Source organism: Dermochelys coriacea, chromosome 1 (assembly GCF_009764565.3).
Source record: "Dermochelys coriacea isolate rDerCor1 chromosome 1, rDerCor1.pri.v4, whole genome shotgun sequence".
Taxonomy (NCBI): Eukaryota; Metazoa; Chordata; order Testudines; family Dermochelyidae; genus Dermochelys; species Dermochelys coriacea.
The window spans coordinates 187,650,976-187,675,532 of record NC_050068.2 but is presented as its reverse complement, the minus strand read 5'-3'; the positions used below and the strand labels follow the sequence as shown (position 1 = coordinate 187,675,532).

At 41.4% G+C, this 24,557-nt stretch overlaps 1 protein-coding gene across 2 annotated transcripts in view; it reads left to right on the top strand.

Annotated features, from left to right (window-relative positions):
- Positions 1 to 24,557, top strand: part of CRYBG3 (crystallin beta-gamma domain containing 3) — a 137,954-nt gene that overhangs the window by 60,175 nt on the left and 53,222 nt on the right. For both annotated transcript variants that reach the window (XR_006279675.1, XM_038388740.2), the window contains exons 5-11: positions 684 to 731; positions 1,073 to 1,188; positions 2,257 to 2,404; positions 17,487 to 17,623; positions 19,041 to 19,155; positions 20,801 to 20,836; positions 22,942 to 23,075. Coding sequence is in view for 1 of the 2 variants with exons in the window: in XM_038388740.2 (XP_038244668.1) it covers positions 684 to 731; positions 1,073 to 1,188; positions 2,257 to 2,404; positions 17,487 to 17,623; positions 19,041 to 19,155; positions 20,801 to 20,836; positions 22,942 to 23,075 (734 nt within the window). In the remaining variant the exon portion in view is untranslated. The remainder of the gene's footprint in view (positions 1 to 683; positions 732 to 1,072; positions 1,189 to 2,256; positions 2,405 to 17,486; positions 17,624 to 19,040; positions 19,156 to 20,800; positions 20,837 to 22,941; positions 23,076 to 24,557) is intronic.

Genomic DNA, 24,557 nt, shown 5'->3' with positions numbered 1-24,557 from the left:
TGCCCTCCTCCCTGATGGAGCCTTTCCCCACCTCAGCGAAAGGCTCCTACAGCAGGGAAATGCTCTGGCAATTGGGGAGGCAACTGGAAAAGGCTTCAGCATCTTCCCACTGCCAGAGCCTTTCACTGCTGCGCGTAGCTACATACCACAGTGTGCACACAACTTGTTTTCCCCTGTGCTACATGTACCATACGTTCTGCCACAAGTGTAGACAAGGTCATAGCTGCAGCCAAATATTCAAGCTCTTTCTACGGATTAGCACTCCTGTTTCGGTTTATTTAAAGCGAGGTCAGTTGAGAGGAGAGAAGTAGTATTTTGTGATGATTTGGGGAAATGGAAGAGAGTGGTCACAAGTAAGAGTGTCATAACCTGAAGAAATAAGCTCTGGTGTGGTACAATATCTCTCTTCTAGTTTGGGGAATGGGGTGTGTGGGAGGAAATAGTTCTGCATGGTTCTGATTTTCATTAAAGCTCTCCTTCTCTAACATTTGTGGGTTTTTTAAGGATTATTTTTTTGACCCACTGCATTAAACTGCCTAAGCCTAATTTGCATAACAGTGAGGCTAGGATCAGCTGTTGTCACTAATTAAAGTAATATGTTTTAAAGGAACACTGGTCTTAAACAATTCTGTGTGCTATTGTTACAGTTTTAATGGTTATTTTCCACATCATTTTAATTTCAGAATCTTATCGACAGGAAAAGCCTCAAATGCAATCCAAGACCAGGAAAAGTAAGTGTAATTTTTGTCATGGTGTAGGTTAATATGGATTAAATGACCATCAATATTTTAAGGAGTAGCAAAATTTTGAAAGAAAAAATGTTATGTCAAATTTGAGTACTTGTAATGCTGCACATGCTAATCATGAGATTAGATGCAAAAAAATTCTAGCCTAGGGGAAGCCTGCTTAGTTTGTCTGATTATTTAGTTCAGCAGTCTACAATTGAAGAAAATGTATGCAATGCTGGTAGCGCATATACAAAATCAGAATCTGTTTAATAAAAAGCAAAAATTAGGGACCTAATCCATATGTTGAAGTGACCCTTGTTCACATATAATGTCTATTGTTTTAGATGTTTGTTTATGACATTCATGGGGAGAAAAGTAAACGAGAAATATACCATGATCTATCAGATGCCACATCCTGGATCTTTCCAATAGGAACATTGCTGAGAGTTGTTAGAGGATGGTAAGAAATACATGCCTTATTTAAATGGTATCTTTTCAGAAGATAAATGTGAACTTTTCTTGTACCGCTGCCTCTATTATTTATAACACAAGCTTGATATGCAGGAGCATCTTTTCTTGGTTTATAATTACAGTGACATTTACAAGTAAAGCAATAAGGTAAGTATTCCCTCTGCTGGGAATTAGCTTTAAGCAGAAGAAAGTTTATTTTGTAACCAAAGCTAAGTTTTCACAGTTTAATTTCATTAACCAAGTGATGTTGTAAAATGAGCTGTAAGACATACGTGCTCAGCTGCTGTTTGAAACATGGCATTAAAAAGGGAGCATAGAAGTAGTGGGATACAGAAGAATATTTAGGATAGACTACATGAATCTTTCTAAATCCATTTGCAAAGCTTTAGTGCACAATGAGGTAAAAGATGCTTTGGAAAGCTAAGGCTGTGAATGCATCTGTCATACATGTGTGCCCACAGTTATTTTATACAGCATAGGCTTCTTGAAGTAAGTGTATCATACCATTCATCTCCCCCACGCCATAATACAGTTTCATGGTAACATTAATATAGTTTGAGACTGGCCCAGTTGTTTCTTCAAATGTTTTATGCTTGTTTAGTAATCACTGGGTGCCATAGTGGTAGTTGCATGTTTTACAATTATATGGAATCCAGGACCTGTCTTAGTTAGTTTGTCCGGAACTAGAAAAGTAGGATGTTTAACTTGCTTAGCTTTTTCAATTACTGGTTAGATTTCTGCAAATAAGGCTTTTCATCATTCTGGTTAGTCATAACCTTGGGCTCTCGAGTAGGTGCATCTAAATATATATGTTTGGGACACAGAGCTATATAATAGAAGGGAAGAAATGCCTATTTTATTTTTTAAGTACAAAAATGAAGCACAACTTATGTTTAATAAATGGAATATGGATAGAGAGGGACAGTGCATGAAGGGGCACTGATAACTGGCTTAGTGGAAAGAGCTCTCTACTGAACTTTCCTAGCATGAGTGTTGTATAGCCATGGTTTTAATCTGCATAATAGTTACAATTCTCTTAATGATTTCATTATTACAGCTGGATTTTATATGAAAAACCAAAATTCCAAGGAGAGAAATATGTGCTAGAAGAAGGAGAAATGGTCCTGAATCGTCTTTGGGATCTTCGGGACATGAAACACCATCCAAGGAACCTTGCAGTTGGTTCTATCAAACACGTAACAAAGGTATAGACTTCGTTGATAATAGGACACAAAATGCAAACATTAACATCAGTAGTAGCAGTGTCCTTGTAAGAACGGACGCTGCATGTCTGCTGTATGTTTCCTGTCTCGTCTTCAGATTAGTGGCCAGGGGACCTTCAGACTGTTGACACAAGTCTGAGTTTTGAACCTTTTGAAGCCTTTTGATCCTTACCTCACTGTCTAATTCTTCATCTTTCTTCTTCCCAACCCAAGACTGTACTCCTCACTTTCTTCTTAAGTGCCTGAGTCTATACATCTTCCTCTGAATGTAATAAGCAGATAGTTTATATGCTCTTGCCTCACAAAAATCTTCAGCCTGACTCGCTGGTGCCCCTTCTTTATCACAGATATTTGATTGCCCAATTAATTTAAGTCATAGGAATTAATTCTGATTCTTTGTTACAAACATTTTTCTGGTAAACATTGGACTGTCCACAACAGTCTGTCTGGTTCTCCTTTTGGGCACTAATGGTCGCTAATTATTATCTGTACCAAATATTCTTTAAAAATTATGCCTTACCATTTTCCGATATAGTTTTTTTTCATAGTTACTGTAATATTCTTGCAGATAATATACTGATGGGTGTAATAGACTTAAGATGATTAGTTCAGAAACATGACTGACTGTGATGTTCAGTTAAGTGAGTCCCTTTTTGAGTAGGTATAAGCCAGATTTCACTTGTGGAAATAAAATATGGGACTGGAAAAACACACCACATAACTCAGGTTAGGCCGAGGTTCATGTTTTGTTTTTGTTATCTTTCTCCCCAAACTTGCCTCTTCCCAGGATCTCCTGTAGAATCTATTGTATGCCAGCTCTAGTCCCCTCTGCTACAGAGAAATGTCTTGTATCTTGATTAGAGTTAAAATCCACCTGCCAGTGTGAGTCAGTAGTTGTTACTCTTAACCTTTTTGCAGAGCTGAGCTTAGGGTGGCTCCGTAGAGGAGCATTATATTCTTATGCAGCATTTTAGGAACTGCCCCTGTTACAATATCCTTCGTCAGTAAAATGGGGGAGGAATGGGTCTAAACACCGTAATGTTCACTGAGTATTCTAGTATTTATCAAGCTTCATTGCATATCATCCATGTGGTTAAGTGTATACCAACTTGCTGTCATATTTCAGTTTCTAATATGCACAATCCCAAGTCTGTACTTAGAATTCACTATCAAGTCCAGATATGGCTAAAGGGAAGAGATCTGCTTTTCTTAGTATATAGTTTGGGCTGAAATCCTATTTCAGTAACTCCTCGCTTAACGTTGTAGTTATGTTCCTGGGAAATGCTACTTTAAGCAAAATGATGTTAACCCCCACCTATTTACATTAATTCTTCTGGGGAAATTGGATTCGCTTAACTTCCACAGAAATTTTTTTCGCCAGACAAAAGACTATATATATACACACACACGCACTAAGTTTTAAACAATTTAATATTGTACACAGCAATGATGATTGTTAAGCTTGGTTGAGATAGTGAAGGAAGAGGGTGGGATATTTCCCAAGGAATGCCTTACTGCTAAATGATGAACTAGCACTCCGCTGAGCCCTCAAGGGTTACCACTTGTTAATGTAGCCTCTCACTCTACAAGGCAGCACGAATGGAGGGAGGGGAGAAAGCATGGCAGAGAGAGACAGACCCACCTTGTGTGGGAGAGAGATGTGCATTGCCCCTTTAAGTATGCTGACCATACTCTAAGTACGCTGCCTTTTTAAGTACTGTGGATCAGCAAGTTGAGACAGCAGCTGCTGCCAGCAAACTCCCTCCGTCCTGAGCCCTGTCGTGTCCCCCCTGCTCTGTGGAGATGGCTTAATGGGGTAAAGGAGTGGGGGAAGGGGGACACCCTGACATTAACACCCCTCTCCTCCTCTTCCTTCCCCTTTCGCCCCAGCAAGCAGGAGGCTCGCAGGAGCAGCTCCAAGGCAGAGGACAGGAGCAGCACATAGCAGTGGGAACTTAGGGGATTTGATGGGGGGCTGCTGGTCCACCTTGGTTCCAAGCCCCCACCACTAGCTCCAACAGGCTGCTCTTTCTTCAAGCAGTGGACAAAGCAGGTGGTTGACAACCAACATTATAAGGGAGCATTGCACAACTTTAAACGAGCATGTTCCCTAATTGATCAGCAATGAAACAATGTTAACCGGGATGACTTTAAGAGAGGAGTTTTTGTACTTGCATGTAATATAGGTACATTTCCTGTATCCATGTAACATATGTACCCAGCATCACAATACTAGCCAAAGACTCAATTGGGAGTCATAAGGGTTAGTGGAACACCTACAAAATATGATTGTATTTGCATCCAGAAATTAAAAAGCCACTTCGTTTAAAAATAAAAATCAAGAGCATAAAACTAAACATAATGCATCTGTTATTGTTCATTGAAAGAGCAATATATTTAGCAGACCTTGTGATTTAAAAAGAATCTGCACTCATTTTGCTGAGCACAGCATTCTAAAAGCTCACATGGTGAGAGCCCTTTATTGTGAATGAATTGTAACTTGAATTAAAATGTGAAAGCATCTTATTAAAATTGGTATTTTTGCATCTCTACTGGTCTACTAATCATTTCAAAATTTATAATATTTGTGTCACCAGTGAGAAGTGGGCATAATATCAAGCCATTGATAGTAAACAAGTTTTATTCCGACTTAAAGATTGAAAAGAAAAGAGAGAAATTCAAAAGAAGTCAACTGAGGACATGACTTATGAGAACAGTGAACTTAATTTGTCTAGTGTAAAAAGCTGATGCTAAGAGGAAATATTACAGGACAGAATATGAATTATGAATATTGGAAAAGAAGCAACGAATTACTGAAATTCAACACCAGTAATAAAATAAGGAACTATGGGCTAAGATTAGAGGAGGATGAATGTATCTAGGACGGCCTGCCAGACAATTTAATCTGGCCCTCGAGCTCTCGCTGGGGAATGGGGTCAGGGCCTGCTCTGCATGCATGTGCCACTGGTCCGCGCAGCTCCTGGAAGCAGCGGCATGTCCCCCCCCCTCCTCCCGACTCCTACATGTAGGAGCAGCCAGGCAGCTTCACACGCTGCCTCCACCCCAAGCGCCGCCCCCGCAGCTCCCATTGGCTGGGGACTGTGGCCAATGGGAGTTGCGGGGGCGGTGCCTGCGGACGGGGCAGCTCACAGAACTTCCTGTCCATACTGCCACGTAGGAGCCAGAGTGGGACAGGCTGCTGCTTCCAGGAGTTGCTTGAGGTAATCCCCACCCGGAGCCTGCACCTCCTCCCATGCCCCAGCCTCCTACCCCAGCCCTGATCCCCCTCTCACCCTCCAAACTCCTCGATCCCAGCCTGGAGCACCCTCCTGCACCCCAAACCCCTCATCCCCAACCCCACTCCAGAGTCCGCACCTCCAGCCGGAGCCCAAACCCCTGCCCCAGCATGGAGCACCTTCCCATACCCTGAACTCCTCATTTCTGGTTCCATCCCAGAGCCCGCACCCCTGGCCAGAGCCCTCACCCCCTCCTGCACCCCAACCCCAATTTTGTGAGCATTCATGGCCCACCATACAATTTCCATACTCAATTTGGCCCTTGGGCCAAAAAGTTTGCCCATCCCTGATCTAGGATGTTAGAGGAAACCTTTGGATGGTGAGAACACTAATAATAATTGTGTCACAATCACTAGAAATTTTTAAAAGAAGAGTTAAGTAGGTTTTGGTCAACCATGAAATCCTTTTTCCAGTCTCCCATGTGGTTTGTTTTTGTGGACCACAGCTGGGAGTGTTGTACACTGCAATACAAGGTTTTAATATTAGCATTTTATAGACAAGCCCCCAGATACTTGAGCAATGACCTCTTGCCTAGCAATTGTGATAGGCTAGGGCTGCTCTGCTATCAGTCCCTAGATTCATGCAGAACTTTGTTGTGTATAGGAGTTCCTTAGCTGAAGATTTTTTCCTAGAATCGGGGCCTAACGGAAGTATGCCTTTTCAGGGTGTGCATACGTGCTTAAATCAGTGCCTTATGGAACCCCTTTTTAAGAGGAAGTTTACTATGCACTATACATTTTAATTGATCAATCCTTGACCTTTGAGTTGATATATGTGTGTGACATGGGAAAGTTTGCAACGTTGTTGTAGCTGTGTTGGAAGGTTTGACTATCATCCCTTTTGTTGATGGCGTGGTTTGCCTGATGACTATTGGGTTTATCTTTCTGTCGATCAGTTTGATGATATTGGCTGTGTGTCTGGGCTGGTTGGTTTTTCTTTTAATTTTTTAATGTTTTTATTGCGTTCTTTTGTGTCTGTTGGATGCCCTCAAATAGCATCTTTATAAGTTAGTTAAATAATTGGAGATAAGGTAATGCACTGGCAGGAGGAAGACAAACATTTACAGAGGAAGCTGTGGTGGCATTTAATATTTTGTTTTTACAGGGCAGATGTTAGTGTATTGAAAAACAGCTGGACAGTAGCTCAGTGTTCTGATTTGGGTGAAAGTCTCCACAAGAAGCAGAGATTCTGTTAACTTTGTGGTAGCTTGTGGCTCAGCTCATTGTGGATGCAAATTGGATGTATGGTATGTTTAATTTGCAAGAACCAAAACTAAATCTCAGGTTCTACTCAGATACATGAACATCAAGTCAGGCCAGCAAAATCTCCACAGACACAGGCTGATTGATTGATTGCTGTTTCCATAGCTCAGCCCACTCAGCCAGCCATCTCAAACCCTCAGATCCCAGTTTCTTGTAAGATCTCCTCAGAGATTCAAAGTCGTATAATTCTTGTCCTGGACACAGGTAGCTCTTTTCACAGGTCTCTGGAAATCAAAAGGGGATGCTAGGTGTTGGGCTTGCCCCTCAAAACCTCAGTTGTCTGCAGAAAAGAGTCACTACCTTATCCATCCTGGAGAGGTTTTTGGTTCCCAGAGCCTATGTGTACTGTGACAAAGTCAGGCCGGACAGCTGCAAGAGGGTGCTAGAGCATTTGACAGTCACCAGAAACTGCTTTCAGTCAGATTTACAGGTCTTCAATAGGTTTGTGTGGCCTGGAAGGCAGATATGTTAGATCTAGAATGTTAAAGACCCTCTTCCCTACTAGCTGAGAAGGGATTACCTCAGGTCAATTAGGGACACCTGAATCCAATTAAGGGCTGCCTGAGACCTTTTAAAACCCCTTCTCAGAGAAAGGGGGAAGACGAGAGAGACAAGCTGCTGCCAGGCTAGTGGCAGCAGGGCAAGCTGCTCCAGAGTGAGAGGCTGTGCTCCTTCTCATGGGGGAAACAGCCAAACCTGAGTGCTGGCTAGGGGAAGGACTGACACCCAGGGCAAACAGGATGATGCCCTGCCCCAGCTAGGAGGTAGGGAAAGGTTCCCCCTTGGTTTTTGTATTGATGAGACTGTTTGCTTCCTTTTTATTTGAATCCCCCTCATTTGATCCCCTCCCGTAGATCGACCCAGAGGCCTACTCTGAAAAGATGACCAAAGGGCTGATTTACCCCAGGCCTGCCATTGCCAGAGGGGGAAACACTAAGTCTGGTGAGACAAAGGAGGTGCCTTGCCACAGTACCCTCATGCTGGTTAGCCAGGAAACGGTCCTCCTGTCAAGAAACTTGTAACTGAGCAGCAGCAGGTAGCACCTCAGCTGCCTTTACGTTGGAGGGGAATAGCATAATCATGAGCTCCCTGGCCTAGGAGAGGCACTTCAGAATCCCTAGAGCAAAGCTGATAGGGGACTCTGCTATTTAATGTGAAGGATGTAGGAATGCCTATAATGTTTTATGAAGATTATATGTTCCGCCTGTTTTTCTGATTGTCATTGTGTGGTTTACTGGATGAGAATAAGCGGTTCATTCAAGCAGCAGATACTTGCCGGAAAAGGGAAAAAATCACTTCAGATAGCTGCACTTAACGGTGTCTAATGGACAATGCACATGCCATTCATTTTTTTAAATTTCCCCTCCAACCATGCACAGCTCACCATTCTGGCTTGTAACTACAGGAGGGGATGGGGGGGGGGGAGTCTAAGTGGGAAAATGGGCACAAAGAACCTGGGATGGATAAAACGACTACTGGTCACAAGTCCCCAAAGGGAAGATTTTCAGATATCTGAACCCAGCTGGAGCTGCTGAGTAATCATGGTTGGTACCCAGGGCCTGAACTAGAAGTGGGAGAATGGCAGGATTCCATGCTTAGAGAGGTGAAGGTGCAGGTCTGGCAACCTGTGTAGTGCACTCCAGGAGACTGGAGAGGGATTAAAGGTGCACCTAGTCCTGAACTGTGACCTTTAACGCTAAGGATTTGGAGACCCTAGTTATGCCTGCTTTGTAGCAAACCTGCTGCCAGTGGGAATAGGACTGTTTCAGAAGTCTCTGAAGAAAGGAGTTGCCTTTTCTGGTGGTCCCTAAAGATCCTGAGGAGGGAAGCAGCAGTTTGTTGCTCCTATGGAACCGTGGCGGAAGCAGTCTAGCCCCAAAATGGTGATGGTGGGGAGGAGAGGAGAAGCGAAGAGAAACAGTCATGGCACCTTGAAGATGTTTAATGTTAAAGACAGAGAGAAATAGAGAGTGGTGCTCCCTGAAGGTTTGTGCTCTAAGTAGGCACTTAGACAGCACTCATTACCACGGCAAATGAACACCACTATTCAATGATGTCTTTCTCTCTGTTTAACTTTTTTTTTTTTCTTCTTCCCCTGTGCCTTAGTAACATGACCCCAGCAGGCAGAAATGCCCACCTATTGTTTATATTTGGAAATGCGTTTGCACAAGGATGTGCCCTTTACTAAATCTCAATTTATTAAGTAGCAAACTATAATGTTTTCATGATTTTTACAGTAACAAAGTGGAATATCCCTGGAGATTATTTTGGATCTATCAGATTTATATAAAAAGAAATTAGAGAGGATTCAAGGAGGTGTGGTGGTCAGACCCAGATTTGGTTTAGACTGCTTCAGCTTCAAACTTGTCATAATAGCTAGATTTTAGGTATAATATGATTGGAATATTCCAAGGTTATATCAGCCCCAAATGATAAAAATTTCACCAAGATGAGCTGTTCATGTAAGGTTTCTACTATTCTGACCTGACATCTCAGTAAAATAATGGTTCTTGCATGATTTTGGTTCCATATGACCATAAATTGGAAAACAAACTTTTTTTTCAGTTTTGTATCTGACCTGAAACCAAGTGTGGAGATGGATTTGCATTCAGGTATCTGAAATTTGAAGGGGTTCAGATAGGAGGTACTGGTTCTTAGCCTCCAAATTATCACATTTTTTGAGATTTTGTTTTGTAAAGACTGGTTTCATTAAAAGTCTTACTGAAGTTTCAGTAAGTAATGCTGCCCGCTAAATAAGTTTGTTCAGGCAGATCTGATCATCCCAGGGCAAATATTTACTGATCTAAAGTCCACATATTTAAAATATATAAACTATGGTACAGTATGGGTGTGTATTTGCAAAGATGTAATATGTATCTTGTACAATAACACCTCAGACTAAATTTTACCTTGCTCTGAAGTCAGTGGGCTAACTTCCTCCCCCAAATAAACAGATGAAACTTGTTTGGCTTCTAGGGGACCAACTTATTATAGCACAGAATTTCATCCAGTGAGTGTAAATCAGGGCATAGTTTGTAACCTAGGCCTAGATTTTTAAAGATATGTATGTGTTGCTGAGATCAGTTTTGCAATGTCTAACTGATTAGGAGCCTAAATCTCATTTTCCTAAGTGATTTGAGCCCTTATGAGCCTAATCCCATTGACTTGCATAATAAAATTGCATGTATAAAATTAAAATTACATATTGTTTGCTCAAAAAATTTATTATCTTTAAAAATTGATGTGTTAATTGCTTTTGGTCATGACCACAAGTTACTATATAACACTGTGAAAGGAGTTGGTCCAGTTCGCAAAAACATCATCATAATTAGTAGAGAGGTCACGTTTATGGGCCTCCAAGTCTGGCTGGACGGACACTAAGACAAAATGAAGGAGCTTGCACTGCCCTTGCTTAGGCTTCACCTACTTTGTGAAGAACTATATTATTCCAGTCTTTAGTGCTGTCAGTGGAGCGCTTTTGATGAGCACTAAAACTAAAAACAAATCTGGAAGCATTTCCAAAAGAATTAGAAGAAGCATACAGACTCATTCCAATCATCAACTTTAGAATGATGCTCCTTAGGTAAAGTGAAACAAAACAAATATTGACTCATATGAGATACTGTGTCTGTGCAGTTAAAAATACCTTATTTCTCTACCTTTCTCATCATGTAATCACTGTATTATGCTTGCTGAAAATTATTTTTGGCATAATTCTCTCTTGAATTTTATGGTAGAAAGTTCTAATTTTCCTAACAAACTGAATTTTGAAGAAGCGATGCAATGGATAAGACAGAGTCCACCTGGGCAAAAATTACATTGGGGAAGATAACTAGTAGAGCCCCTCCTACGGTAGTGCTTGGGGTGTGCTATAGACCACCGGGATCTAATCTAAATACGGATAGAGCCCTTTTTAATGTTTTTAATAAAGTAAATACTAATGGAAACTGCGTGATCATGGGAGACTTTAACTTCCCAGATATAGACTGGAGGACCAGTGCTAGTAATAATAATAGGGCTCAGATTTTCCTAGATGCGATAGCTGATGGATTCCTTCATCAAGTAGTTACTGAACCGACTAGAGGGGATGCCATTTTAGATTTAATTTTGGTGAGTAGCGAGGACCTCATAGAAGAAATGGTTGTAGGGGACAACCTTGGCTCAAGTGATCATGAGCTAATTCAGTTCAAACTGAACGGAAGGATTAACAAAAATAAGTCTGCAACTAGGGTTTTTGATTTCAAAAGGGCTGACTTTCAAAAATTAAGGAAATTAGTTAGGGAAGTGGATTGGACTGAAGAACTTATGGATCTAAAGGTAGAGGAGGCCTGGGATCACTTTAAATCAAAGCTGCAGAAGCTATCGGAAGCCTGTATCCCAAGAAAGGGGAAAAAATTCATAGGAAGGAGTTGTAGACCAAGCTGGATGAGCAAGCATCTTAGAGAGGTGATTAAGAAGAAGCAGAAAGCATACAGGGAGTGGAAGATGGAAGGGATCAGCAAGGAAAGCTACCTTATTGAGGTCAGAACATGTAGGGATAAAGTGAGACAGGCTAAAAGTAGAGTAGAGTTGGACCTTGCAAAGGGAATTAAAACCAATAGTAAAAGGTTCTATAGCCATATAAATAAGAAGAAAATTAAGAAAGAAGTGGGGCCGCTAAACACTGAGGATGGAGTGGAGGTTAAAGATAATCTAGGCATGGCCCAATATCTAAACAAATACTTTGCCTCAGTCTTTAATAAGGCTAAAGAGGATCTTAGGAATAATGGTAGCATGACAAATGGGAATGAGGATATGGAGGTAGATATTACCATATCTGAGGTAGAAGCGAAACTCAAACAGCTTAATGAGACTAAATCGGGGGGGCCCAGATAATCTTCATCCAAGAGTATTAAAGGAATTGGCACCTGAAATTGCAAGCCCATTAGCAAGAATTTTTAATGACTCTGTAAACTCAGGAGTAGTACCGAATGATTGGAGAATTGCTAATATAGTTCCTATTTTTAAGAAAGGAAAAAAAAGTGATCCGGGTAACTACAGGCCAGTTAGTTTGACATCTGTAGTATACAAGGTCCTGGAAAAAATTTTTAAGGAGAAATTAGTTAAGGACATTGAAGTCAATGGTTAATGGGACAAAATACAACATGGTTTTACAAAAGGTAGATTGTGCCAAACCAACCTGATCTCCTTCTTTGAGAAAGTAACAGATATTTTTAGATAAAGGAAATGCAGTGGATCTAATTTACCTCGATTTCAGTAAGGCGTTTGATACCGTGCCACATGGGGAATTATTAGTTAAATTGGAAAAGATGGGGATCAATATGAACATCAAAAGGTGGATAAGGAATTGGTTAAAGGGGAGACTGCAACGGGTCCTACTGAAAGGCGAACTGTCAGGCTGGAGGGAGGTTACCAGTGGAGTTCCTCAGGGATCGGTTTTGGGACCAATCTTATTTAATCTTTTTATTACTGACCTCGGCACAAAAAGTGGGAGTGTGCTAATAAAGTTTGCAAATGATACAAAGCTGGGAGGTATTGCCAATTCAGAGAAGGATTGGGATATTATACAGGAGGATCTGGATGTCCTTTTAAACTGGAGTAATAGTAATAGGATGAAATTTAATAGTGAGAAGTGTAAAGTTATGCATTTAGGAATTAATAACAAGAATTTTAGTTATAAGCTGGGGACGCATCAATTAGAAGTAACGGAAGAGGAGAAGGACCTTGGAGTATTGGTTGATCATAGGATGACTGAGCCACCAATGTGATACGGCTGTGAAAAAAGCTAATGCAGTTTTGGGATGCATCAGGAGAGGTATTTCCAGTAGGGATAAGGAGATTTTAGTACCGTTATACAAGGCACTAGTGAGTCCTTACCTGGAATACTGTGTGCAGTTCTGGTCTCCCATGTTTTAAAAGGATGAATTCAAACTGGAGCAGGTACAGAGAAGGGCTACTAGGATGATCCAAGGAATGGAAAACTTGTCTTATGAAAGGAGACTTAAGGAGCTTGGCTTGTTTAGCCTAACTAAAAGAAGGTTGAGGGGAGATATGATTGCTCTCTATAAATATATCAGAGGGATAAATATAGGAGAGGGAGAGGAATTATTTCAGCTCAGCACCAATGTGGACACAAGAACAAATGGGTATAAACTGGCCACCAGGAAGTTTAGACTTGAAATTAGACGAAGGTTTCTAAGCATCAGAGGAGTGAAGTTTTGGAATAGCCTTCCAAGGGAAGCAGTGGGGGCAAAAGATCTATCTGGCTTTAAGATTCTACTCGATAAGTTTATGGAGGAGATGGTATGATGGGATAATGTGATTTTGGTAATTAATTGATCTTTAAATATTCAGGGTAAATAGGCCTAATCCTCTGAGATGGGATATTAGATGGATGAGATCTGAGTTACCCATAAAAGAATTTTCTGTAGTATCTGGCTGGTGAATCTTGCCCATATGCTCAGGGTTTAGCTCATCGCCATATTTGGGATCGGGAAGGAATTTTCCTCCAGGGCAGATTGGAAGAGGCCCTGGAGGTTTTTCGCCTTCCTCTGTAGTATGGGGCACGGGTCACTTGAGGGAGGATTCTCTGCTCCTTGAAGTCTTTAAACCACGATTTGAGGACTTCAGTAGCTCAGACATAGGTGAGGTTTTTCGTAGGAGTGGGTGGGTGAGATTCTGTGGCCTGCGATGTGCAGGAGGTCGGACTAGATGATCAGATGGTCTCTTCTGACCTTAGTATCTATGAATTGTTTGATTCCAGAATATGGGTTCATGTTATATAGCCTAAAGTCATAAATGTATAAACAGTATATGATATATAAGGAGGAGAGGGAAGGACGGAAGGAAGGAGAGAGATTTTCTTGTACCTTAAGCAGTTACTGCCTAATTCATTAGGAAAATCACAAACAAGCAAACTTTGAAAGCCTGGATTAGATTGGATTACAAAATATACAGATTATAGCAGAAAACATGAGCCTCAGAAAATCTCTCTTCTTTGTGGCTGTATCACATGCACATACCCATGTGAACTACAAATTGGACTTTTTTACCTGCTCAGCTGTATATTTAGAGACGGAGGCATGTGTAGCATTTCCTTAGCAATTTGCTATAAGGTAGTATTGTACTGGCAATTTGCTACAATATCTTTCTGGTTTTGATCTTCTAATTCAAAAGCATAGTGTTGCAATTTTTTGTTGCTGAAAACAAATACTGTGCATTGTTTGCTAGGTACAATACAAAGGAAATGTGATTGTGTGAGAGAGCATTGCTAATGTATTATGTTACTGTACTGTGGGCCTCTTGGGGAAAGTGACTTCACGTTTCTCTGAAGTAATTTTACCAGAATTACTACTTTATTGCTGACAGTTCAATAACTATCAAAATAACTTTGTGCACCAGCAAGAGAGACTTGTGTTTATTTCTGGATAATTTGTTACTGCCTCAGTGGAACCTGTTCAGAGCCTTCCAATCCTGGGGTGAGGTTCTGTGCTGTACAGTTGAGATACATCTGATCCTAGGCTTCTCTGGAGGTTGGAACAGTCCCTGACATAATTTAGGACTGGCCTACCTGAGCCTGAGAAGGAGCCAGAATTTATCAATGTATATTGCCAAAGAGCCACAGTAAAAAGTCAGCAGTGGCCCCCGCTCCCAGAGCCTCCCGCCCACCGGCAGCCCCACCAATTAGCGCTGCCCCCTCCCTCCCTGCACCTCCCAATCAGCTGTTTCATGGCATGCAGGAGGCTGGGGAGGAAGGGAGGGCACTGCAGGCTCAGGGAAGGGAGCAGGAAGGGGTGGAGTGGGGGCAGAGCCAGGGGGTTAGCAGTGAGCACCCCCCGGCACATTGGGAAGTTGGCGCTTGTAGCTCCAGCCCCGGAGTCGGTGCCTATACAAGGAGCCGCATATTAACTTCTGAAGAGCCGCATGTGGCTCCAGAGCCACAGGTTGGCCATCCTTAATTTAGGTAATCCTGGAGGGCTGTCCAAGTTACATCAGCCCCTCCTTGCCCCATGGGCCACAAAGATGCCTGAAGTCTCTGTAGTGTTGTTCCCACTCCTCTTGCCTCCTGTACTTGTGAGAGGGTCCTCAGAGAACAGCTTTACTTCTGCTGTGCCTGTGTCCGGGGAATTCTCCGCACTCTGATCCAGGGCTTTTAGGGCCCCTTTATGCCACTTGGATTACAGGCCCAGAGTAGGGGAGAGGATTTCACCCTTGATGCTCTAGGCTGAGCAAAGCATTTAAACACTTGCCAGACTTTTAAAGCATGTAATTATTAGAGGGCTTTCCCTCAACCCTCCCACTTCCCTGGTTCTTGTCACACAGACAGCAAAAGACCAGAAGTCCAAAGTGCAAACAATGCAATGTTTATTGGGGTTAGTTTCCAAGCAAGCATATTCCAAAGCCCATCACACCAGTTGGGCTTATTTCTATACACCAATAGAGTCTGTTCCCAGCTCTGACAATGCAGAGCCTTGCCTGTGTCCCTGTTCCCCGTTCTCTATTCTCATCCCCCGCTCCACGCCAGCAAGCATAATTCCAATTTCCCCTCCACTTCCTGTTTGACCCGAGTTTATATAGTAATATTATCAATCAATTTACTGAAATTTAACTAACCAGTCCTAACACATTGTAACATAATTCTCTAACCAATTATATCCCACTACCCTAATTAACTTGCATCTAGCAAAATTAATTATACAGCAGATAGAAACAATTAGAGAACCAGGCAGATTAACAATAGAAAAATGGGGGCCATAAAAATAAAACAATACAGAAATGAGGGTTTCACAACCACAACCATTGAGAAGTGATTTCTTGCCAGACAGGATGCTATCAAACTAAGTTTTCTTTAAACATCTTAAGATCTGTTTCTTTATCTGGTGGTGATGGGCATTATCAGGACAGGATCATCTTCCTAACAGCCCAATACCACCTTATTTCGATGTGACTGGTTTGGAATATGAGGATGTGACCCTACGCTTCCCAGTTTATGGCTGCCCCTGCTGCATAGCCAAAGGCCTTACCCTAAGAACAAGGCCTCAGACTGTCCTATTGAAAGAAGGCCCATACACAGGTGGACTGTGACTTTGATTCTTTGTTTTTATAGCGCTGTAGCTAGCTAAGTGATAAAAATACACCTAAGTTCTTAAAGTATAGGCCTTTACGGGCAGACCTGAATATCTGTATTCTAACAGTAGTTAACCCCCTTTCGCTTCAGTGCTTAACTGCTTTGCTGAATCAGGGCCTAAAAGGAACCTTACATTGAGCTGTAGTGTATCAAAAGCTGGGTTTTTTATAAAAAAAAATAACACCACTGGTGCTACATTTTATATCTGTGTTGAAATTACCATAGTTAAAGACAGTCTCTGCACATTTCTTGGGAAGAATGGAGAGACTTGGCAAGTTCTTATCAGAACTGATAGGTTAATGGATAGGAGCACCAGTGATAAAATCCTAGTACCCCCATCTTAACATGTACTGTATAAAGAAAAAGCATTAGGTAGCTACCTGGCACTGGAAACATTTGTTTTGGCTTTCACTTTCTTTGCCTTTCTGTGGAATGCTGCCCTTTTATTTAAAGTGACATAAAATTGAATTTACACAATTTGAGGGGGTAAGTCATATGCATTGCAAAACTTAACAGGCAATCCTAAATAAATTTCTAAAGCAATTATAATTGGGGCCTCGTTCCAGGAAAGCATCCTTATTCAGGAGGTGTAAGTAGACCCTTCAATTCCAGTGAAATCCAAGAGTTACTCATGGTTGAAGTTAAATACGTGCCCCTCCTGAAATAAAGATGGACATAACCATGTGCTTCAGTTCTTTCCTGAATTGGGATCTGGGTTTGCATGTAATACTAAATCTGGAATCTTTTTTTCCTTTATTGATTTAAATTATTATACACTAAGCATTAAACTGCTCATCAATAAGCATGCCCGATTGTAAACTCTGCAGTTAATGTTGTATTTTATTTTAGACATATTTAATGTAACTTTAGACACAGTCATAATTACCTAATTTATATGATACTGAAAAGGAGCCATGTTTGTGTGTGCTGTTCTTAAATGAATACTTATTGTAGAAAATTAGAAAGCACCACTGAATCCAAATGTAGTAAAAAGAAAATAGTGTAATATCACAACCAGTTGACTTCAATGTTTTCATCATAAAGTTGTTAAAAAACCGAGACATCAGAAGTACTGTATACATAGCTTCCTCTGTTGGTAAACACAATTTAATAAAAGCACATTTAGGTTGAGATTCTTCAAAGGAGCCCACGAGAGTTAGGTGCTAAACTCCCATGGAAAGTCAGTGGAACTCCTTTAGGACTCTGAAAATTCCAGTCTTAATTTTTAAAAAGTTGTATTGTTCTGTAGAACCCAAAGTTATTGTGTTAAGAAAAAAATTGAAATAAACATAGCTTTAAAAGGAAGGACCTGTAGTTCTAGCAGTATTGGCAAACTTTCCAAATGTAAATAACCTTTACAGTCTGATTTGTTTCTGCAGGATTGCAGCATTCCAGAAATAGAGTTTTGCCCACAAGCTGGCACAGAGGGGTTTCCTGTCTGCATACAGAGTGCAGTTGCCAATTTAGAAGAACTGGATGTTGAAAGCACCTTTTACATAATTGTCAAGTCAGGAGTGTGAGTATTGGAATTCTTTACTAGTAGTTTGCAAGCTGGTGGAAGGACATATCAGGAAAAAACACTTGCAGTCAAAAAGGATTTTTCTAAAGGCAATGTATTTATAAAAATAAGTTAACATAGACTCCCTAGTTTAAATTTCAGCCCAGTTCTATGATTCCTTGGTGTGCAGCTTGACTCTCTCAATGGCATTCTCCCACTATTCCCCTTATAGACCTTTCCTTGAGCACCTGTATAAGTAGAGGAGGAAGCTCAGCTAGAGTCAACTCCTTGTTCACTGGAGACCAGTAATGCTCTTAACTCACTCACACTGTTAAAAGCATAACAGTGTGAGTGAATTCCAGAAAACAAATATTGCCTCACGTAAGCACTCCTGAAGTGGCAACTATACCCTTACTTTCTGTGTGGTTAGTCAGAAGGGCTATGCAATATGATCCAAATCCAGATTCCCGCACCAGTCCAGCACTTTGTGTGTTTAGCAGAAGGAATAAGTTTGTCAGATAGGTGCACAGAACTTTCAGGTCCTTTCGTTCTAGAGTGAGATGTTTTCCTCTTTTCCAGAATCATTATGGAGTGACAGGAGTCACTCAATGGTTAGGGTTGAAGCTAGCTTCCCGGTATGAATCCAGCTTCCTTGAAGCTTCACATGCAACTTCTGATCCCCAGGCAGAATTTTTTTGTGAAGTTTGGAAAAAAAAAATTAGAAAATGAGTTTTAAAGCTATGAGAAAAGAAAAGGAGAAGTGTCTTATCTACAGTAATTTTTGATAGCAAGTTTTAAGCACTTGATACTCGACGTGCATATAAGCCCGCACCTCTATTCTTCATCACTGTCCACTAGTCTTATATCCCACCCACTATAACCCACCTAGTCTTTCCCCACCTCACCCTTACACACATGCTTCCTTTTGACATGACAGTCTGAAGGAGGGAGCCACGCTTCAAGGATCTTAATGTCAAAATAAGAGCTCCTAGTTTTCGAATAAATGTAGTGAATGAACATATTCTAATAAGTCTGATGCAAAGCCCAGTGGAGTCAATGCAAAGATTTCGATCTTATTTTGAATCATCAGTTCATGATCAATTTTGATGCCGGTGTTGGTCTTCAGATATTTGTAGTCATCAGTAGTAATCTTTAGGTTTTGCTTATTCACAGTGTAACAAGATGGCCTTTTATGATAAGTGACAGATGTTTTCTGGTCTTATTTCTTCTGGATTAGACATTGAAGGAATCTTAAATTAATTTTCTAAGATTGTTGCAATTCAAAATCCTAATGTTTAAATATATTTTGTAGTTAAGATACTTTATGTATCTGGTGCATATTGTCTAGTCCTGATGGATACAATCAAGAAAAGAATGTACGCTCTTAACATATTTAATTGTTTTAAATAAGTCATTTTTTCTCTTAATGCTTTAGATGGCTTGCCTATTCAGACCTTAATTACAAAGGAGAGATGATCGTTTTGGAAGAAGGCAACTCACCATCTGAAATTTCTGCAGCAGATGTGAAATCTCTGCGTCCCCTAAAAATGGTGAGGATGTTGCGATTCTCTGAATGATACACCCCATTTAATGATTTAGTCTAAAGATAACTTTGAGTTGAATATTCTCTTTACAGGTTTTTAGATATTTTTGCATTTGTAATATACATGTCATGCAGTGATGTATTACAATGCGTTTGCCATTCATCTGAAAAGTTGCTACGCTCCCACATCTGTACATTTAGAGCTCCAAAATAAGTCTGGGAAGGCTGTATTACTTGGCACTGGAAGAAGAGATAGGTGCATGTTTGCAGCTCATACCTCTCTCAAGTGGGTCAAATCAGAGCAGTCCAAGATTTGGGAAAGTTAAATTTGGAATTTCATGTTCCCCATGTTTAGGAGTTTTTGGATGTAGACTGTAGGTGTGGTCTATTATAGATACAAAATTCGGATCCAGTTCTGGGTTTTTGGTCCATCTGCAGTTTGGATGTGGTGGTGATGAACTGTGATGTTGCAACACGTTGACAGTGCAGATTGTGACAGCAAATTTCTGTAGAGGTATAATATTCTTCCTATTTTCTTTTCAATGCAAACTTCCAGAGCTTTGGGAATGCTCAAGTCAGAGAGGAACACCTGATCAATGCCGTAGGACATCTTAGTAAAAGAACTTGTGTCAAGAGGATGAGGATTAAGTGCCTCTTTAAATAAGACCAAAAGTTGTGCCTTTAGAGTTGTGCAGTTTTTGTTGGAACCAACAACAGCTGGTTATAAAAGGTTCTTCAGAAAACCTTTGCATACTAGTACAGCTAGAATCTGCTGCAGGTGCCAGGTCAGAAGAAGAAATAACGGATGCAAACTGCTTGGTAGTCTTCCTGTGACTATGCACTGCATAGCAATCTTAATACACAGGCAGCCTAATACTCGTTTGATGGACAGCTTGTGGATATAAACATGGAAAGGGATGGATACAGATACAATGGCACATAGCTTTAATGTGTACATAAAGATTCCAAAGGGAGATTTTCAAAACTACAAGGGGCAGTTACGTGCCCAGCTCCCACTGAAAGTCAATGTGAATTGTGCATCTGCCTTCCAATTGTGCCTTTGAAAATCTCTCCCCTGTTCTCCAAATATGTTGAAGGATTACAACAATCCTTGACTACTGTTTCCAGAGCTGGAACATTATGCCATGTTATGCCTCCCTTCACAGATGGCTTACATTGTTCTCATTCCTGGGAATTTACCCTTCAGCCTGTGTTCTGTGAAATAAGTTTTGATATAAATAACTTTTTGGTGTACTATCCCTACTGCTTTAAGAAAACTTGTAAAATATGTGGTACAGTTTTAAAAGTTACTTTAATTATTTTTAATCTGATCCGTGGTATAAGTGAATAACAAGTAGTAAATATTTGGATCTGTAGTGCAAGTAAAGACAAACATGTATAAAGTGGTGTTTTGGTTTTTTTTTATTCAGAGGCTTGTAAAAACATTCTATGTTTGTAGATAATTTTTATAGGCATTCCTTGGTTTTTGTGAATTATCAGTGTATTTAAATGTCAATTAGATTCAACACAGACTAGAATCATCTAGTATAGCTGCAAGAACTGCATACTTCTCTAGGGTTATAAAATGTATACATACGGAAATATAATTTCAGATTTTATGTAATTATTTATTTATATATTTTATATCTTAGGGTGGACTAAAGGTACAAATGCCTATGAATGTTAAGGTAAGTATCGAGCATGCTGTTAGTAAAAGATTCTGTCACAGAGAGACCCTAATTTAAGACTACTTCCTTTTCTTAGTGAGGGAAATACCTCTTCTCTGTTGTCCGTGGAATATTAGATTAGGCATTCTGCATCTGCCCGCTTCTTAAGAACAAATTCTGTGATGCTACACAGCTCAGGAGTTGCATGTGCTTTGTGAGACATAAAAGCTGTGGCAAGAATTTTTTCCAAGAAAACCGAATGTCAGTTATCTGGAGAAGAATTTTAAAGGAAGTATAGTCTGAAGTGAGTTTCTCCTGGTTGACACATCCACAGGCATCAGTGAACAAAGGACCCCTATAGATCAAATGTCTTCTTCACCACATTGAAAAAATAAGAAAGGAAATACTCTCTCCTCTCCACGTCTTCCCACCCCCAAAGCAAGAGTCAAATCGTGATAGGGAGGGCCCATCTTCTGGAGCATATGGGGGGGGGGGGGTGATTGGAGTCCAATTGGAAGGTGGGAAGGGAGGCCAGAAATGTTTTTCTTTGTTTTTGCTCTACCCCTCACAGTTCCATATATGGCCCCAGTTAACTTATTTAAAAAAAAAAAAAAAGTCTGTAGCCTGGCCAATTGTATGCCAGAGCCATACCCGTAGAAGGGAGTTACTCCAGCACACAGTGCATGTGACGCTGGTGAAGGGTGAACAGGTAAATCCAGAATGAGGAACTATGCAATGCAAGAGGTAAGGAACCCATAGAATTTTCCTGCACTGAGGCAGCTCTTCAAATCCAACAAATTCTGATAGGGTTTTTTTTGTTTGTTTGTTTTGATTTTTTTTTAACTGTACGTCCAATGGAGGCTGTCCTGTTCCTCTATTCATGTCTATCAGCCACAGATTGCTTGTGTTCTGGGCCACGGTGCTCGAAGCACCACAGGTCCAGCATGAGTACTCTGAGAAAAACGAGGCTTACACACAGCTGTGAGTTTTTGGCTTTATTGAAGGTTAGTGACCCACCTGCAACGGGGACTCCAAGCGTTGCAGTCACAGAAGCGGGGAACCCAGCACACCGGAGCTCTGCCTGGGACGGAGTCCGACGGAGGGGCAGATAGCATTAATAAGCATTACACAAAAACAGCTCATGAATATAAAGTTAGGTGCTTCTTAAAGGGGGCGCTTTCTACTATCTGGCGAAGGGCCATGCAAAGCAGCTGTGTCCTTCAAGAACTATCTCCTACAATAACAAAGCAGCTGTGTCCTTCAAAAACTATCTCTATCCCACAATAACGAAGCAGCTATCCACGTCCCACAGTAACCTCTCGGCTCAAAAAAGCGGAAGTTCCCTGGCTAGGCCGTAACAAAGTCTTCCGCAGTCCCTTACAGCTAGGCTGGGAAGGTCTTGAATATTTTATGCTGGATCAGGCTTATGGTGTCTCATTGTCACTCAGCTCAAATGAAAATCTATGAATCTAGAGTATTTCATGGATTTTAAATATATGAGGTGAGATTCTCACCCCGCTTGCTTCTTTACACTGAGTGAAAAGGGCTGGAGCAGCATAAAGGAGCTCTAAGAGCCCCAGATCCAGTTTGAGAGAATTCCTGCAGCACAGGATTTGAGGAACATAGTCATAAGATTGCTCTCTGAGAACACTCTCTTGCAAGCCTCAGTATAGGCAGCCTGGGAGGGGCATGCTGGGGCTGGCAGCACCGCAGAGATTCTAGGTGGCCTGGGGAAGCTGCCTTTACTTAAGGCTTCTCACATGGAAAATTGTACTGTTTTAGTTATACTGGTATAACTCTACATGTGGCTACTCTTGTTCAGGTATAGGTGTCCACGCAGGTAGTTATAGTGATATAATTATATTGGTATAACTATACTGGTAAATTTTCCTGTGTAGACAAGCCCTTAGACAGCCTACTAAGGCTGTCAAAATCATACCAGGGGTTCTCCAGACCCTGGAGCAACCTGCAATCAGGAGGGCTCAGGAGGTACTGCACAGAATTTCCACCATGGTGGCTGCAGAGAAAAAAATTGCATTCCTGGGCAATGCTGCATTATACATGTCAAATTTAAGATTACTAAAAGTTAAAGTACTAAATACATTGTTTCAAACCACATTCTCCAGATATTAATATATGAGAGAAAACATTTTGGAGGATGGGCCAAAGAGCTTTCTGGAAACATTGATGCTGTCGCAGCACTCTTTAGAAGTGATGAGGATTTCCAGGGAATTGGATCAATACGTGTCATTGGTGGAGTGTGAGTATATTTCATTTTTGTATTTAGTGTTCTCTGTAAATAGATAAATGACAAATTACTCTCTCTATAAGTAATCTAATTACAATTAAGGTTTCAGAAAATAGCCCTAGGATAAACCACAAACATTTATGCTCCTTTGTGGCAGGGGTGGGATGGGGTGTTGGAACCTTGCCACTCCCAAGTTCCCACACCCATCTCTCTGTGGGCAGCCAGTTGCGGCCTAATGGTCTCCTTCCACACAATCACCCTTGGACGGCAAGGTAGTGCGACCTATTGGCCGGAGTCCAGGTAACTTGCCCCACATGTCGGGGCAGTTTGGTCCAGTGGCTGGGGTCCATATAAATTGCTCCCCGCATCGGAGCAGTGCGGCCTAATGGCCAGAGTCTATACAATCCCCCTTGCAAGTGGGGTAGTGCGGCCTAGCGGCTGGAGTCTATAGGATTCCCATGGTGCGGGGGAGTGGTAGAGGGACCCGGGCCTGCCCTCTCCACCGGGTCCCGACCTAGAGCCCTGGTAGTGGCAAGCTCCCCTTGCCACCAGCTCGGCGGGGATCCACCCACAACATGCCGAGTGTCTGTATGGCTCTAACACCATTTGCCTCTAAAGCTCCCCTGGGTCACTTCCTACCATAAATGCCATGTTCTCTGCTTCGGGCGATCCTCCGGTCTGTTCCCCTCCTGTGACTTCCTCCGTCTGGATATCGGGGTGCGTCCTGACTTGGCTGGCCTCCGGATCCTGGTGCTCCAGCTGTCCCTCCTCGGGAGCTGGCAGCGTGCCTCCCTCCCTTTTGGCAGTCCGCTCAGACTGAGCAGCTCTGCAGGCTTTATACCTGTTCTCCAGTTGGAGAATGCCCAGCAGAGCTTCCAGGGCGGGACTTCCTCTGCTAGGAAGGAAGGGTTAACCCCTGCGGTGCCAGTGCGGGACCGCTCTGCCCCGTCACAGTCTTGGAACAGACATTTGTGGAATGTCTATACTAACATATGCAAATGTGTTAAATAACAAGGTAATTGGCAATCCGTTAAGGTGAGTTAAATATAGTATAGACAATATCTTTTGTGGGCAGGGGAAGGAATGGATTGACCTTTTTCTTTTTTTTTTTTCTTTTTTTTTTTTTTTATTTAAGCCTTGTCTTCACTAGGAAAAAGGGTATGTGTTTAACTTGTGTTAGGTAATACGTGGTAACTGACACAAAGTAAAATCCTAGTGCAGACAAGGCAGTTTGTGGTTTTCTCATGAATTAACAGGTTGAAATAAACCTTAGATTCCATACTCATCCATTTGATCTATTAATTCATGTAAAAACTAAAAAGGCTTCGTCTTCACTAGGATTTTACTGTGTGTCAGTTATCATGCATTTGCTAAAATGAGTTTACAACACACCTTTCTTTTCCTAGTGAAGATGTATCTGGGATTGATTCTGCATTGTTCTGCCTATTATGTAGTCATTTACAGTTGTGCAAAGGGGATGTAAAAAGCTACCAT